The sequence below is a fragment of the Microtus oregoni genome, unplaced genomic scaffold (genome assembly GCF_018167655.1).
Source record: "Microtus oregoni isolate MIOR12 unplaced genomic scaffold, Mior012 000025F_ref0000491, whole genome shotgun sequence".
In the NCBI taxonomy this organism is placed as follows: domain Eukaryota; kingdom Metazoa; phylum Chordata; class Mammalia; order Rodentia; family Cricetidae; genus Microtus; species Microtus oregoni.
Window position 1 is genome coordinate 32,229,237 of NW_024543084.1, and position 17,047 is coordinate 32,246,283.

The 17,047-nt window shown below is 36.5% G+C and overlaps 1 protein-coding gene across 2 annotated transcripts in view; it reads left to right on the forward strand.

The window, feature by feature from the left end:
* Nucleotides 1-17,047, forward strand: part of Tll1 (tolloid like 1) — a 174,474-nt gene that overhangs the window by 90,605 nt on the left and 66,822 nt on the right. For both annotated transcript variants that reach the window (XM_041674619.1, XM_041674620.1), the window contains 2 exons: nucleotides 10,698-10,876; nucleotides 14,430-14,535. In XM_041674619.1, the coding sequence (XP_041530553.1) occupies nucleotides 10,698-10,876; nucleotides 14,430-14,535 (285 nt within the window). The remainder of the gene's footprint in view (nucleotides 1-10,697; nucleotides 10,877-14,429; nucleotides 14,536-17,047) is intronic.

The window sequence follows — 17,047 nt, forward strand, 5'->3', positions numbered from 1 at the left end:
GTGGTTTTCTTTGGTCCAGTTTACACAGTATACTGTCAGTAATTAAGGCAAGGGCAATTTCTTTGTCCAAATAGCTAGCTGTTGACATAAAGAGAACAAACTCTTATGACAACACACATGGTTGGGCTTCTTCATTTATGGTGTTTTTAATGGTCAGTAGAGAGATATTATGGCAACCAGGCCATCATGATGTGCATATCATTGTAAAATATTGATTTTTCTTTTTTCTGATTTTTAATTTGGAAACTTCTGTCCAACAAAAAAACAGTGATTATAGCCATTGATAGTTAAATCACTTCAGTGCATCTAGATTTCTTTTTATTTTTTATGTATTTTTTATAACTGAAAATAGATTTTTTTTCATACAATATAATCTGATTAGGGTTTCTCCTTTCCCATATTCCTCCCAGATCCTCTCTACCTCTCCTCCTATTGGGATCCGCACTCCTCTTTGTTTTTTTTTTCTCATTAGATAGTCACCTAAAAAGTAATAATAAATACTTGTTAAAGGGTAGGCTCTGCAACAAAAATGGTGATTTTAATTTTGTTTAAATTTATCTTTAATTAATTACCCAAAGCTCTTCTTGACACAAGAATTGATATAACTGCTGCAACAACGACCTAAGTACCTGTGTTGCTATATAGACGTCAAAGCAGTTGTCTATTTCTTTTGGAGAAAAATATTTCTCACTCTACCATGCACCATCTCTATTGAAGGTAAACACGTGATTCCAGTGAGTGTAGGAATGGCCCACCATGTTATTTTTACTCTTCCCATATTTTTCTAGATAATTGAACTTTAAAAAGTAATGAATTTCAATTTTGGCCTGACCTAAATGATATTAAGAAAAGTTAAACATCATTATCTACAGATATTGTTAGATAGTGCCATAAAGCATTGTCCATAGTTCATAGTTCAATAATTGAGTAATGTTTCCTTCAAATTTCTTGAATTTGGCATGCTAATTTTTAGTTACATTTGAAACACCTTCTAGTTTTTTGATTTGTTTAATATTTTGAACATCCAGGTCCCTGTGCTTCTGTCTGATTATCTAATTTTAACAATTAATGTCCAGTTTATGTGTTTCTAAATATGTATGCTTGGATCAATACATCTTTCCACTTTCCTTCTCCAAAATTTTACAAAATACAGGTCTGTTTGTTTGTAATACATTGATACCTATACTGATTTTACTTTCTGTCAGTGTTTCTCTTTTTACTTTCATCCTACCAGACTGGTTTTCCACACTCGCCATTTTTATTTTGCTCATACTTTTGTTTTTGTAAATGCATTTATGATGTAGATGCTGTGTTTAGAATGTAAGAGAATTAAAAAGTTCTCACCACAAGGCATTTCATTCTGATGACGAAGCAGACGGTGATGGCATGGAACAGTCACAAGGGTATAATGGAGAAATGCTCCTGGCCATGGGATCTATCCTGAGAAGTGGCTTAGGGCTATTTCTCTAGACTTTTCGTCTCTGATTATTTGGAATTTTTTTTGAACTATTGGTCTTTTGCTTATTATTTTGATTTTCATTTTGGGAGTGTATATGTGTTTCTCTGTTGTTTTAATTTTCTTTCATATGTTTTAGAGAAATAGAAAGACCACAGAGTTGAGAGGTAGGGATGTGGGGAGGGGAGATCTGAGAAGAATTGAAGGAAAGGAAAACATGATTAAAATACATGGTATAAATATTTGTTTCAGTGAAAAAAGAAGAAGAAGAAAAGAAGAATAGTTGAGGATGGGTGCTTCTAGAGATTTCACAGGAGAAGCCTGGGCAAATGAGACCAAACTAGCCCACTCTTCCAGTTTGCTTAGATTCTGGTTCTAAAAACGGCCATTAATACATTCATGGAAATGTCACATTGGTCCCCACAGATGTGTAGAGTTACTATTTGTCAATGGAATAATCAGGAGATAGTAAAGTCTCTTAGTTGCAAATGACTTGTCTTGCATGCTCCAGGCCCTGGGTTTGACTCCTAACACTTGAAAATTAGCAAATAAGCAAGTAAAATGGAATAAATAAAATAACAAATGACTTTTAAATGCAATCAATTACGACAACTTGCCTTATTCTCTCCTTGGTGGAATTCTTCCCTAGACTTTGTTTTTATCTTTATTTGAGATGCCCACAGTGGAATTTTATTTTCATTAGATGTCCACAGTGGAATTTTTTATTCATCAGATGTCCACAGTGGGATTTTATGTCCATCAGGTGCCCACAGTGGACTTTTGTTCCACCTACAGCGGTTACAGTTACCTTACTTCAGCTTGCTCATATATCTATCTTTGCCAAGGACTAGGGCATACAATTTACCTTGGTGTCCTCCGGGAACACACACATTGTTTTACATATAGGTGTTCATGAGGATATAGACGATTTCAACATTATTTCAGTCTTATAAATTTCTTAAACAATAAAACTCCGTGAGAGTTTATATTTTACATCCAAATAATTTAATGATTTGCAGCTTACCTAAAGATGATTAAAACTCATCTGCATTCCTAAAAACCAGACTTTTTTGGTTTTTTTGAAATTATAATTTAATTACATATCTCCCTTCCATATCCCTTCTCCAAACCATCCCATATGCAGTTCCCCACTTGTCTTCAATTTTATAGCTTCTTTTCTCATTAATTGCTAATGCATGCATATATGTGCATCATATATATATATATGCATGCATGTATACTCCTATTATAACCTGTTGAGTCCATATATTTCTCATGTGAAAATCAGACTTTTAAGTGCTATATAAAAATATATTCTTGTCAATGTTATAGTTTTAACGGTGCATTTTGGTGATTTGGGGAATGTCATTTCACATTTTCTTATTTGCCTTATATTATTTTTTCAGTAATAGTAATGATACTTTGTAATAGAACTAACTCATCGACTTCTGATCATTTTAACTATTTTGTGACTCCTAAAACTTCACACAGGGCTAAAGACACAGATATGCCATCATTTTTGTTGTGATAATGCTATATGTAAGTCTCAAAAACTAATCTTGAATTTAAGGGAACTTGGAAATGTTGCTGCATAAATATTTTAGGGCCTACTAGAATATACCAAGTCAAACATTCATCACTCCTTCTGGAATTCAGTGTTGGGTCATTCCTGTATGTAGTACTGGGGCATTGAACCTATAGCATTTAGGTACACAGAGTATGACTCACTATGGAATGTGGCATAGTAAAAATTTCAGTTTTACTATGGTAAAAATTTATGGTCACATCAAATCAGTTCCATTTCTTTTTCTTTTCTCTTAAATGTATTTATTTTATATGTATGGGTGTTTTGACTCTATGTATGTCTGCACCATGTGTGTTCCTGGGACCTGCAGGAGTCAAAAGAGGGCATTAGATCCCATGGAGCTGGAGGTACAGTCCTCTGTGAGCACCATGTGGATGATGAGAATAGCATCTGCATCCTTTAGAATAGGAGTCAGTGTCCTGATTATTGAGTCATCTCTTTACCCCCGATCAGTTTTATTTTTAATGTTAGCATATTAAGAAACACATTTTACCTTAATCACCTTGCCAATAAGGTGGTTTGTAACTTTTATAATTTCTAAAACTAGGAACTGAAAATGTCTCTGCACTTACAGGGAATGATATTGAATAGGAAATTTCATTACCTTCAAAACATTTTTTTCTGTCTTATTTTGTTAAGGAAAGCCTGCTTCATGCCATATTGGGGTAGGAAGAAAATAATTAAATGTAATAAAACAATAAATATGTACTAAAAGATATTAGTCAGATTATTTTATCCTTTAGTGTTAGTATGTTTTAAGGTTTTCAGTTGAAGCTATACACAAATTTTTACCAGACTATTTCTTTTTATAAAAATGTGTGTATATATTATCTTTGATCCATTGTTAGTAGGAGATATAAATTAATCTTCCTTGAATATTTGAAAAAAATAAGCTTATAAATTAATATTTTCAATAAATGGCTGTGATAATAGTGGTAATCACTGTAAGAACATTACCAATAGAATATATTTTAATGGAAATGATTTGCTTTGTTTTTGGGAGAGATTTTTGTCACTAAATTTGTTACTTTGGTCTATGTGCTCTAGTTCTACCACTTCTCTTATTCCAGCAGCTTCTTCAATAATATTTGTCCATATAATACTCTTTAATGACTTTTACAAAACCAACTATCACGCTAATTTATTTAGCTGTCTTCTTTATTTTATTTATTTATTTATTTTATTCTATTTAGTGTCACTTTCATACTGGTTTTTTTTTTGGGGGGGGTTATAACATCAAACAGAAGTTGTTTCCTTTCTGTGAGAGAATTTCAGTTAGAAGATTGTACCAGCCAAGATTCTTGTATACAAACAACTGAACCAAGTTAATTTAACGAAAAACAATTTATAAGGAGGTTTTAAATAAATTCTGAATTATACTAAGGAAAAACTGGAGAGCCGGGTAGAAGGGAGAGTCTCAGAAAGACTCCCTTTAACCCTTGCTGCACCTACTGTCATCACTGGCGTCCAACCTCCCCTTTCTGCCTGTGGGAACTCATTTTCCAAGACAGATTTGTGGAGCTTGTGCCATATTTGAGATTCTGTGAGCTATAGCTGGTAGGGAGTCCTGTCTCCAAAAATGTAGATATCCTAGAAGTGACAGAAAAGAGATACAAAATCACGGAAAAAAATAACACAAGAAATTCTTAGAGGAAAGGTAAGCAGAAAAGACTGAAGGTCAAGTCTTTGCCAAGAGTTGAAGAAGGTATAGAAGAGAGTCACTTGGGTGTTTTGGAGGTTTGAACTTATGGGATAGACAGAGAAAGACAATGAGATATGAGCCCTCTCCATGTTCAAGGCAGAGCACAGTGGGTATGGATGGAGTGGAGTGATAGCAGGGGCAGTGGTGAGAGATGAACGAGATGAGATGAGAGGTGTGGTAAGACTTATGGGTGTGAAGATCATTTATAAGATATCAAAACAAATGATCCCTCTTCCCCAGTTGCTTAGAGCAACAAATGCTGTTTACTCACGCAGGGCCATCTAAGTACTATATGCAGTCCCATGGAGATGCCTCACTCTGGACATAGCTCTTTTTTGGCAGACCAAACAGCAACCACATGGCCAGCCACGTGTTGACTCTTAAATGTTTTCTCTAGCAATGACAGCTTGGGCTTCTGTGATGTTGTCCAGGGCAAGCCATGTAATGAAACCCAGTATTAGTGGATTAGGGACTTGTAATCACCAACCAGAAAAGGGGAATGTGTATTTTTGAGCATTGACACAATTTACCACAGAGTGCTGAATATTGGCATAATCCAACTTGACATTTAAAAACTATGGCGATGTTAAGAAAACACTGGGATAGTGAGGCAAGAAAGAATAGGAGAAAAATTAGTGGATAATCCAACACGCCACATGAGAAATGATAGCTTAGGAAAGGGCACTAGCTTCTCAGCTGGTGTAATCCTTGTGGATTCCTGGGAGTTTCCCTAGTGCCTGGTTTCTCGCTAACCCCATAATGGCTCCCTCTTTGAAGGTATCTATTTCCTTTTTCTCCCTCTCTGTCCTTCACCCAGTTTGTCCACCCTGTTCCCTCATGTTCTCCTTCTTGCTCCATTTCTTTCCTCCTCCCTCCCCTACCACTCTCTCCCTTCCTCCTCTCTCCATGCTACCAGTTTACTAAAGAGATCTTGTGTACTTCTTCCCGGGGAGAATCCATGTATGATGTATATCTCTCTTAGGGTTCTCCTTGTTTCCTGTCTTTTCTGGGGTTGTGGATTATAGCCTGATTATCCTTTGCTTTTTGTCTAGTATTCTCTTATGAGTAAGTACACACCATGTTCGTCTTTCTGTGACTGAGTTACCTCACTCAGGATATTTTTTTTTAGTTCCATCTATTTGCCTGCAAATTTCAAGATGTCATTATTATAAAAAAAAATAAGTACACTGTGTAGTACTTCATTATATAAATGTACCACATTTTCCTTATCCATTCTTCAGTTGAGGGGCATCTAGGTTGTTCAGGTTCTGGCTATTATGAATACTGATGCTATAAACACAGTTGAGCAAATGTCCTTGTAGTATGAATGTGAAACCTTTGGGCATATGCCCAATAGTAGTATTGCTGGATCTTAAGGCAGATTGATTACCAGTTTTCTGAGAAACTACCATACTGATTTCCCTTAACTGCCTTTCCCCTGTAACCAGATTGATGACTAACTTAATTGTCATCATAGAACCTTCATCCAGTAACTGATGGAAGCAGATGCAGAGATCCACAGTTAAGCAATGGACTGAACTCCTGGAGTCCAGTCATAGCGAAGGATGAGTGATATTATAAGCAAAGGGGTCAAGATCATGATGGAATACCCACAGAATCAGCTGACCCAAGCATGTAGGAGGTGATTGCAGACTTGGTGTGAGATAATGGTCTGTATTCTTTCAATTATATTTTAAATAAACATTGATTGGCCAGTAGCCAGACAGGAAGTATAGGTGGAACAACCAGATAGGAAGTAGAGGTGGGTGAATGAGAACAGGTAATTCTGGGAAGAAGGAAGTCCTAGTCTGCAGTCATGGCCCAGCCACAGAAGAGGCAAGATGTGACTGCCTCGCAGAATAAGGTACCAAGCCACGTGGCTAACTCAAACAAGAATAATGGGCTAATATAAGTTATAAGAGTTAATAAAAGCCTGAGCTAATGGGCCAATCAGTTTATAACTGATGTAGACCTCTGTGTGATTTCTTTGCTACATAATGACTGTGGGAACTGGGTATGATAAAAACTCAGACAACACAGACTGACACCTGAGGAAGCCTGCAAAAGACTGAACTAGACCTTCTGAATGTGGGTGACAGTTGTGTGGCGTGAACAGTTTGTGGCACCACTAGCAGTGGAGCCAGTATTTATCTTTAATGTATGAACTGGTCCTTTGGAGCCCATTTTTGAATGGAGGGATACTTTGCTTATTCTCAATATGGTGTGTGTGTGTGTGTGGGGGGGAGCCTTGGTCTAGCCTAAAGTGATATGATAGACTTTGTTGACTCCTCAATGGAGGCCTCATACTCCCTGAGGAGTGGATGAGCAGTGGGGTGGGAAAAAGGTGGAGGGAGCTAGAGGATGGGAGGGAGAGGGAACTGGGATTGGTGTGTAAAATAAGATTGTTTTAAAAATTAAAAAAAGAAAGAAAATAAATAAATAAAAGCAACTGCAAAGAAAAGCAAAGGGCAGTGGCACTGGTATCATGAGAGGTAGATGTGTGGATTCTGGGCTTGGATTAAAGGTAGAGCCAACAGGATTGCCAGCGGGACAGAAAGCAAAACTTTAGATTACTGCCTGTGCTTGAACTGAGAAAGTCAAAGGAAGGTTAAAGATGCCATCTGTTTTCATCAGGATGAGTTACTCACTGTGTGGGGAGGTGGTTTATTTATTTATTCTTCCATTTATTGAGAACTAAATTGAGGAGATATTCAGTGAGATGCTTTACTATTCATTGATATAGAGAAGCTAAGTCACACGGGTGGGTATATAAGTAAGCTCTTCAGTGTGTATGGTCTTCTGTAAACATATTGCCTCGGATGCTTGAGCAAAGTCAGTGAACAAAAGCAGTGGACTCCTGCCCTCATGACTTTAACAGTTTAATGGAACATTTAAACTTGTGGCTTAGGACTTTCTAAAAATAGAAACTAACTGAAAAATTGAGTCATTTTGTGAAGATCATAAAGCGATTAAATGAAGTAAGTGGAAGCCTTTTAAAAAGGAATCAAGAAAAGGTGGAAGCAATCCTGAGTTATGGACGACCTAAAGAAAGCTTTCATGGTATTTTGGTCTGTAAACCTTAAATGAAAGCCAGGCACAGGAGATTTCGATTACTTTCTATAATTTAAGGTGAAATGAAACTCTTTTATATGTGGAAATCGTTTTTCTGAGAGGGCAGGTTAACCTTTGATGCATTGCATCATAGAAATGACAAATAAATTAGACATGAAATGCATATAGCAATATGAGAAAATAGGATCAAACTTGATTTCACTAGAAACTAAGACAGTGTTTTGATTAAGTCATGCATTTTTGAATTTCATGTTACCTTGTCATCACATGTCTGATACTTTTATAAGCATATGTTTAATGAACCTTCATGTCTAGAATTCTCCTGTTCCTAAGACCTTTAGTTAGTCAAGGATCAAAGTACCACATTTTTCTTATTTCCCAGGGCCATTGAAAATAATAGCTCTATGAAATAGGCACTGTGAAATCTGTTTTTCCTTTCCACTATGAAACTCATCTTATTATGGGAAATTGCTCTGGGTTCAATTATGCCATAAAGGGTGTTTTAGGATTAAATAAATAGACAGCCTTTCTGTCCCTCAGATTTCTTTTGCAAAGTGCTGTGTTCTCTGAATGTAACCAGCTAGAATGACTCAACATGAAGCGTTAAATTGCTATATAATCATCAGGTATTTTTGTCTCCTTACAGTTGCTATAAAATAGCAAATATTTTAGTTTAAATCTCCAAAGTTTGCAAAATACAAAGTTTTCTAAATGAAGCAAGTTTTAAGTATTTGAGCGGTTACTTTTTAGTGCGTAGTATCTGTGTATGGATCGCATATATTATTTGTAAAACATACATGGGTGTAAAAGAGAGAAATCATTAATTTTCACTCCTACCCCACCAGCTATCCCAGACTCCTATTACTGATATATTAGCCCTAATTAGTTGATAAAGCACTCACATACAATGAATATAAATTAACACCTCAAACTGGAATAACATGTGTTAATGCATAAACATTTGAAGCCCACAAAATTAAGTGGGAGAGAATAAGAGGGTGAGAGATGACACAAAAATTTACATTTGTAAAAATTTAATGACTGCCAAATTGAAAAGAGGGAAATTGAAAGAGTAAAATTTCTTCACATTATTTGAGCAATTAGTTTATTGTATTTAAAAATTAATAAATCAAAAAAGGCCTTTGACAATGACTAGTGCTTTATGATTTCCCACTTGGAAAGAATCTATTTGCTGCTGCCTATTGATATCTTGGAGGGTAGTCCACAACACTATTTACACATAAACTGTAATTATTAATGCTTCAGATGAGATCATATCATACTGTTTAAAACTCACTCTAATATAGATATCTTGTGTGTGCTTGCTCTTGTAAATGTATATAAGACAGTAAGTTGTTCTCGAGTGCTTGGCTTTCTGCCTGACCATCAAGCAGCTTTCTTGAGTAGCTGTAATATTGCACTCTAGCATTAAATAATTGATCCATAGACACATGTCATAGAAGTCTAATAATGTTTGCAAAAGCTATCAATAGGAAAGTCTACTTCATAAGTTGTTATAGCCTACACAGTGCTATGTCACTGAGCATCATGGTCTAGGTAGCTGATAGACTGTGAACTTTCTGGATTTGTGTCTGTGAGGACATTCCTTGGATGTTAAATGAATATGTTTATGCTGTGTTCTTATGTGGTGGAAAGGTTGAAGGTAGCTTTCTAGAACTTTCTTCTTAAGGGCTTTGATTTTACTACTAAGGAATCTGTACCCACGACCAATTTATTTTTCAAAGCCACATTTTAAATAAGATCTCACCAGAGGTTATATTTTGGTGGATTTTGGGGAGACATTGTGATTGAGCCTCTTCCTCCAGTTAACTATTGACTACAGGTGATTCACCTTTATTTAACTTTTGTAATATTACGTTTATTTATTTGTGTGTGCCAATCTGTGTAGGTATGCATGTCATGGCACATGGGTGGAGATCAGAGAATGACGTCCCAGAGTGGACCCTCTTTCTCTCTATTACATGGACCTTGGGAATCAACCACACATATTCAGGACTGGAGGAAATATTTTTCCTTTCAGCAATCCTGTCCAGACACTTCAATTAGCATTTTCTTCTACTTTAGTTTGTGTGTGTACGTGCATAAGGAGGTCTTGGTTGATGTTGAGAACTGTCCTCAATGACTCTTCTTCCTTTTTATTGAGGAATGGTTTCTCAATCAAACCACAAAGTGGCCCATTGGATATTCTGTGTCTCTCCCCATTTTGCTCTGGTATGTTCCTGGTGTTTGCTATCAGAGACTAGGTTTGCAATGATTTTCCGGCTCCTGACATTTCCATGGGTCTAAGAATCTGGCCTGTGGTCCTTACATCTGCAGTGGCGTGCAAATCAGCCCTGAGTCATTTTACCATCCCTTTCACTGACTTATAAAAATCATTTTCTATGTTTCAGAATTATTCCTTTGCTAAGAAGTTTAATTTATATTTTTAATAGCCAATGTCTTTCACAGAAGGATTTTTTTTTTCTTTCTCTAAAGGATAAAAGCAATTTTAAAATAAAGTCATATTGGAGTATTGGCAGATAGTTACACTGATAATGCAGTGATTATAGATGCAGATATTGTAGGGTAAATATTCTTTTCAACAACATTCTGCATCATTATTATCATAATTGTTTCTGATATAACTACCCAATGCTGTCAAACTGGAAAATTTACTTTGCAATATAAAGGTAATTGCCAAGCATTCAGTTACTGAGAGAGTTTGATCATACACGAGCTTAAAACTCATTAATAAAAGGCTGTCCTGATTCAGAATATGGCAGGCTCTACAGGTGGCCACTGATGCTTTCTGGGAATTCCATCCTGTTGAGTCCAGTGGTCTGCTCTTCACAAGTCCTTGTCCTGCTGTCCACTTTTCATAGATGCTGCTCCTATGTTGGTCGGCGGGGAAATGGCCCTCAGGCTATCTCTATTGGGAAGAACTGTGACAAGTTTGGAATCGTTGTTCATGAACTGGGCCATGTGATAGGCTTTTGGCACGAACACACCCGCCCAGACAGAGACAATCATGTCACCATCATAAGAGAGAATATCCAGCCAGGTGAGAACTTTGGGGACCTGCAAACCTACATTTATAAACCATGCAGACCTTTCTTAATGTACTACAATCAACATTTTATGTATTAAAACTTGTTATTCTCAAGCTTTTCCCCCTATGATATAGGCATTTTGTTTTAAATATGGGTGGTTTCATGAACAGACATGAGCTCTCGAGCAATAAGCTGATAAGATAATCATTTCAATAAACCTATTTTAATACTTAGTTCTTTAATTTATGCTGTTTAGACTGTAATGGGGTTCAGGGTTTGCATCATGTGTTATAGCTACTGGAATCAGTGCTGTGTCAGGTGTTATTTCTAGAGAAAATTCCAGTGAAATGAGTCATTCCCAAAATAATCTTAATAGTTTATTGGAGATTTTTTTCTTAGACTTGATTATTCTAAGGACAAAATTTTAAAGAGTGTTTTCACTAGTTAAAATGGTTAAAAAAATCTAATTTTCTCTTAGAGTCTTGTGAGTGACAATACACTTATTATCAAATTTTATGTTTCTTTTAAGTCTCATTCAGAAACACCAGTACATTTAATTTGAAAAAATTTTCAATTCTTGTTTGGCATTTTGGTGTAGTGTGTCTTTTAAGTATATGCAGAGTCAAAGGGGGTTTTATTTTCCTATTCACTGACAATTAAAGGACTATGCTAAATTTCATAGGATATTCTGAAATAAATATCATTTATGTCTTTGTTCATTCGTCATCTACTCCATTCTGCTTTCTGCAGCACTAGCTGTGGAGATACTGCTATGGAAAATGCCAGAAATCTGTGTAAAGATGAAAATAGCCATTCATTGCAAATACTGCAGAGTCTAAAATAAACATAACAAACACTACTTTTGGCAACTAAAGACAGTTGTGTCCAAAATTAGAGATAAGAAATATTAAAAAGAAAAGAAATAAACATGAATTAAGAGGGTGATGAAATATTTAGGCTTAGAAACTCATAACAACTTTTAGTCCTGTCCTCCTGCTCTATGGCAAATTATAAGTGGGGGACTGGTTATTAACTATTAATTTCCCAGGGAGATTAGATTATTGAGAATCAGAATCATCTGTATAGGTCTCAGAAATTTATGCCTTACCCTCTCCTGGGAAATAATTGGAAGATTGTGCCTTAGTTACTTTTCTATTGCTGTGATAAGACATCCTGACCAAGGCAGCTAAAAGAAGCAGGAGTTTATTTGGGGTTTATGGTCTCAGAAGATTTGATTTGCAGTGCATGCTCAACATGGCAGAAAGCATTGCAGCAGGCAGGCAGGCATGACTTTGGAGCAGTAACTGAGAGCTTACAGCTTTATCTGCAAGTCAGAGGAAGAAAGATCCAAGTGGGAATGATGAAGACTTTTGAAACCTTAAAACCCGCCCCAAATGACACACCTCTTCCAACAGTTCTATCCACTGAGGGCCCAGTGTTCAAGGATGTGAGCCTATGGAGACTATTCTCATTATAACCGTCACGGATTGTAAACAAAGATCAGATCTGAAAAGTTCTGCCTGCTGTGGGACTTTTAACTTGGGGTGGGGAGGATGAAGCTGGAACCAGCAGAATCCTGAATAAATAGTTTCTGTGGATGAGGAGCTTCTCACCATTTGAACACGAAAGGACAAGAAGAAGACATGCACATAACCTCCAAAATTCTTTAAGGGAAACATGAGTGGAAGTCTTCAAAAGTTTTATTCCAGGCCAGAGTACAAACATTGGTACTATCAAATGGATCAGGAAACACGGAATAAACACAATGTTTTTGTGAAAGAAATAATGACAAACACCAATTCAATTTTCCTAATTTTTTATTGAAAAAGCCTGTGATGATCTTCTTTAGAAACAAAGGAGTGACAGGACTGGATGTGGAGGACTATCCAAAGATAAACCTTTAGTAGTACATTTGACTATTTCAGGGCAACCCGATAGAACAGCAAGAAAAGGTTGCATTGGACAGCAACAAAACCTAAGCAATAATTAGAAAATATCTTCTGAAGATTACAGTCACATCTATGAAATAAGAAAAAAGTTAACGGAGTATGGTATCCAGAACCAGGCGAATAAATCCTTTTTCTAGAATGATGCAATCAGAAGATGAAAATAAAAGAAAATGTATATGGCCATGTGAAATATCTAGGCACTTGAAACATTTTCCAGTGTTCATTTTACATCATTAAGAGTGAGATAAAAAGAGGTGATATTTCTGAAACTTCTTTTAAGCACCAAGTAGATGAGAGGATTGCTGTTAGGGAATTTTTGTATTGCTCGCTGTCTGCCAATCATTTTCATCATGTGGACCAAGGAAACAAAACAAACTTATGAGTAAGGCAATATTTGAAAGCAGTTGCTGATTGAGGAGCAGAAGGAGGGAGAACATGAGCAATTAAGTCAGGACCACAAGGGGTGCACCCACCCACTGTGACAGTGGAACTGATCTATTGGGAGCTCATCAAGGCCAGCGGGACTGGGACTGAATAAACATGGGATGAAACCGGACTTTCTGAACATGGCGGACAATGAAGGCTGATGAGAAGCCAAGGACAATGGCACTAGGTTTCGATCCTAATACATGAACTGGCTTTGGGGGAGCCTAGCCTGTTTGGATGCTCACCTTCCTAGTCCTGGATAGAAGTGGGAGGACCTTGGACTTCCTGCTGGGCAGGGAATCTGGACTGCTCTTCTTTCTCAAGAGGGAGGGGGAATGGAGTGGGGGGAGGGGGAGAGGGGTAGGGGAGTCGGGGGAGGGGACGATGTGTGCGAGGATGGGGAGGGAAATATTTTTTTTTGCAACAACTAAAAAATATAAAATAAACAAAAAAATCTTTAGATATGGCAAAACAAGGAAGAAATGTGAACATAATAAAAATAGATATATAAGTAAATATATTCAATGCTGGAAAATTATACCTCTGAATACTGTTTTTGATTAAACATTCAGGCTAACAGGAAAAAGAACAGTTACTGGATGAAGTTTCCTGATTGACTGGAACTACCACAACGGGAAGATCCCAGGCTGAAAATAACCACATGGCAGGCTAATTGTTTATGCATTTATGACTTGCTGTGAGTCAGAAGCCTGAGATTAGGTGGTTTTTCAAGAGTAATGACTAAAAACGCACACACTTTGACTTTAAGTTTACATGTAACATAGGTGACTATGATAAAAATGGAATTTGTGTGAAGACCTGATTATTTGAATTTGTGTTAGATTGTGGTTGTAAATAATTATTACAAATTATATTTATTTGTGTAACACTCACACCAGTCATATAATTTTAAAGAAAAGAATATTATGAGATGGATACATAGTATGTGGAAGAACAGCATGCTCTACTTTTATCTTCTTTTGTAGAAATTAGGTCATTGTTCCACTCCACTATGATGTTCCAAGTAGACATTGTGGGGACATATGGTTTTGCTTTTGTTGCGTATGAATGGATATGTGTATAAAAACAAACAATAACACCAGTCACTTAGTAAAACCCAAAAGTAGGCCCCAGATTTCTGTTCTCTTTTCTTTCGTTTAGAAGTCTTCTGTTTTTCCTGGACTCTTAGGGCAAGAGTACAACTTTCTGAAGATGGAGCCTGGAGAAGTGAACTCTCTCGGGGAAAGATATGACTTCGACAGCATTATGCACTACGCCAGGAACACCTTCTCAAGGTTGGACTCTCAGGTTATACCTTTTGACTTTTAATTCCTTTTCTCATGTGACTGCGCACAAAGCTATGTTTATCTTTAGAACTAGAACTGCTTTTAAATATCACTGCCCTGGGGCAAAAGAAATGGAGCAGATGTTCATGCAAAAGATGTTTAAAACACTCTTTCCAGTTCTTATTAAAAGCACACACTGAAAGCGATATTGAGAGGGGTACAGATGAGTTAAGTGATATTATATCCTTGCGTTATTAAATATTCAGTGAAAACAATTATCTAACCGCCCAGCATCTTAAACTGGTAAAGTATTATTTAATTAAGATTGAGAATTCACAAATCAAATATGTGATCCCCGTGTTGCACGGAGATGCCATACCATATGTTTTAGGTCGTGTGCACACGCTTTTTGAACCACTTATGCTGCAGATTTGATTTAAGTCGATGAAAACTCAAAGATTATGCTCGGAAGATAACTTGCTTTCATGTAGTTTACAATTGATAGTAACACTCCAATTACGCATTTAAAATTGTATTAATTATAACTGTCTTATTTGAATTGTAATGCATTTGGGTTTTGATCTACTTCACCCTAAAGATGATTCTACCAAACAAATAGCTCTCAGGTAAGGAAGTCGGAATTCAAACACCAAGTCCCCCATCTCTCTCCTTTCCAATCACGGATGCTCATTTTGGAACTGCATGCCCATTTACTCACTCTCTGTTATTGTTGTTCACCTCCGTCCACTTCACAGTTCATTTCTATCATTTTTTAAAAAAAGAGGGTTACAAAGAAAAGACAAAGTCAAATTTATTCCTAGGTTCATTTTTTAATTGAATATCTAAATGAAAGTGTGCCAATGAGCCCTTAAAATGTGAGTGCATAGTAAAACTTCCTTTATTAAAAGATTAGACCTTCAGAAGTGTTGTTGTTATCAGCCTTTGAAGAGGGTTCTCTTCTCAAGTTCATACAATAGACACATTTATTCATGATACATCTCTTCAAACAGAGCAGTGTTCAAGTATTTATTGTTCCTGGAATGGGAATTTAAGTTTCGGTAAAAAAAAAAAAAATACACCCAGAAATCTGGGCTGAAATTAGAGTTATAAAATTTTATTATTAGGTTAAAAGTTGGAATAGAATTAAGTTTTCCACAGAAATATGTAAGAAATTGCTGTGTGCGTCTCAGTTCAGACAAGACTTCTCTACCGTGGCTCTCAAATGAATCATTCAGAATTAACCTGAGGTTTAGTTCTTTGGAATATGGGAGGGGCTGGAGAGTAGCCAAAACAACATGAAAAATTCTTTTTGTGTCTTCGTGGATGGTGTATCTTAAGTTTGAATTGTCTGACTTCCCTTAGTTTGTCCTTTGTGTGTTATTTGTAACTGCCACCATGGAACAGCATGCTGTGGGTACCTGTAGCCTGTTTTCCCACATTGTCTTACTTTGTCAAACTTGAATATCCTTACTGTTCTAAAACTATCCCATTCCTCTCTCTGCTGCTGTGACTGTAGGCACACTTGCACAAGGTCAACCAACCCAAATCCCAGCATGGACTAGGGAAGTCCCACCACTCCTGAGGAATAGTTGCCAATTGATGGCTACTAGGGAGGCATGATCCTTTTTTTTTTCTTCTTCCCACAAGTGTCGCATCTGATAAGCTGTTCTTGGTAGAGGAGATGGCTCCAAATACAACTTCTGACAGTGCTAACCAGACAACTGAGAACATGAAATTGAGAACAGATAGTAGGGAGTAGGTTTGGTAGAAATTGGAGGAGAATGAATGGTTGTGAATTTGCCCAAAACATATTGTATACATGCATAAAATTCTCAAGCAACAAAATTCATCTTATCAATTTTCATTAAAAATCTACATTTTAAAAGGTCGTATTTATCCATTTGAAAGATAGTTATCCGATTGATCTAGTTCATAATAACTTAGTCTGAATCTGTAAAGAGATTGCTTCATAACATATTTAAACAAATAATTTCAGGAAATGACAATTTTGGCACCTCAAAAATATTTGAAGCTGCTGTTTTTAATTATGTCAAAACCATATAATAAAAATTTATCATTTCAACCATGTTAAGCTGTTTGCTTTAGTAGTGTTAAATATATTCACTGTTATTAAATACATCCCCAGATTGTTTTATGTCTCAAAATAGAAATGGTGGTGCATGTTAGACAACCCTGCTGCCCCTTTTTGTTTACCCTCCCAGCACCTTGAGTATAGTTTTATTTCTCAATTCTGTGAATTCAACTATTTTGGACACTCTCTTTAATTGAAATCACATGTGCTTGTCCGTTTGTGACCACCATGTTACATTTAGGATTATTTCCTTCAGTTTTACTGCAGCATGGTTCATTTCCATGACACTGATGAATAATATTGTTGTGTGTGTGTGTTGTATGCGCCTGTGTGTGTGCATGTGTGTCTGTGTGTTTCTCTTCATGTGTTTGTCTGTTTGTGCATGTGAATATGTGTTTGTGTGTTTGAGTGCATGTGTGTGTGTGTGTG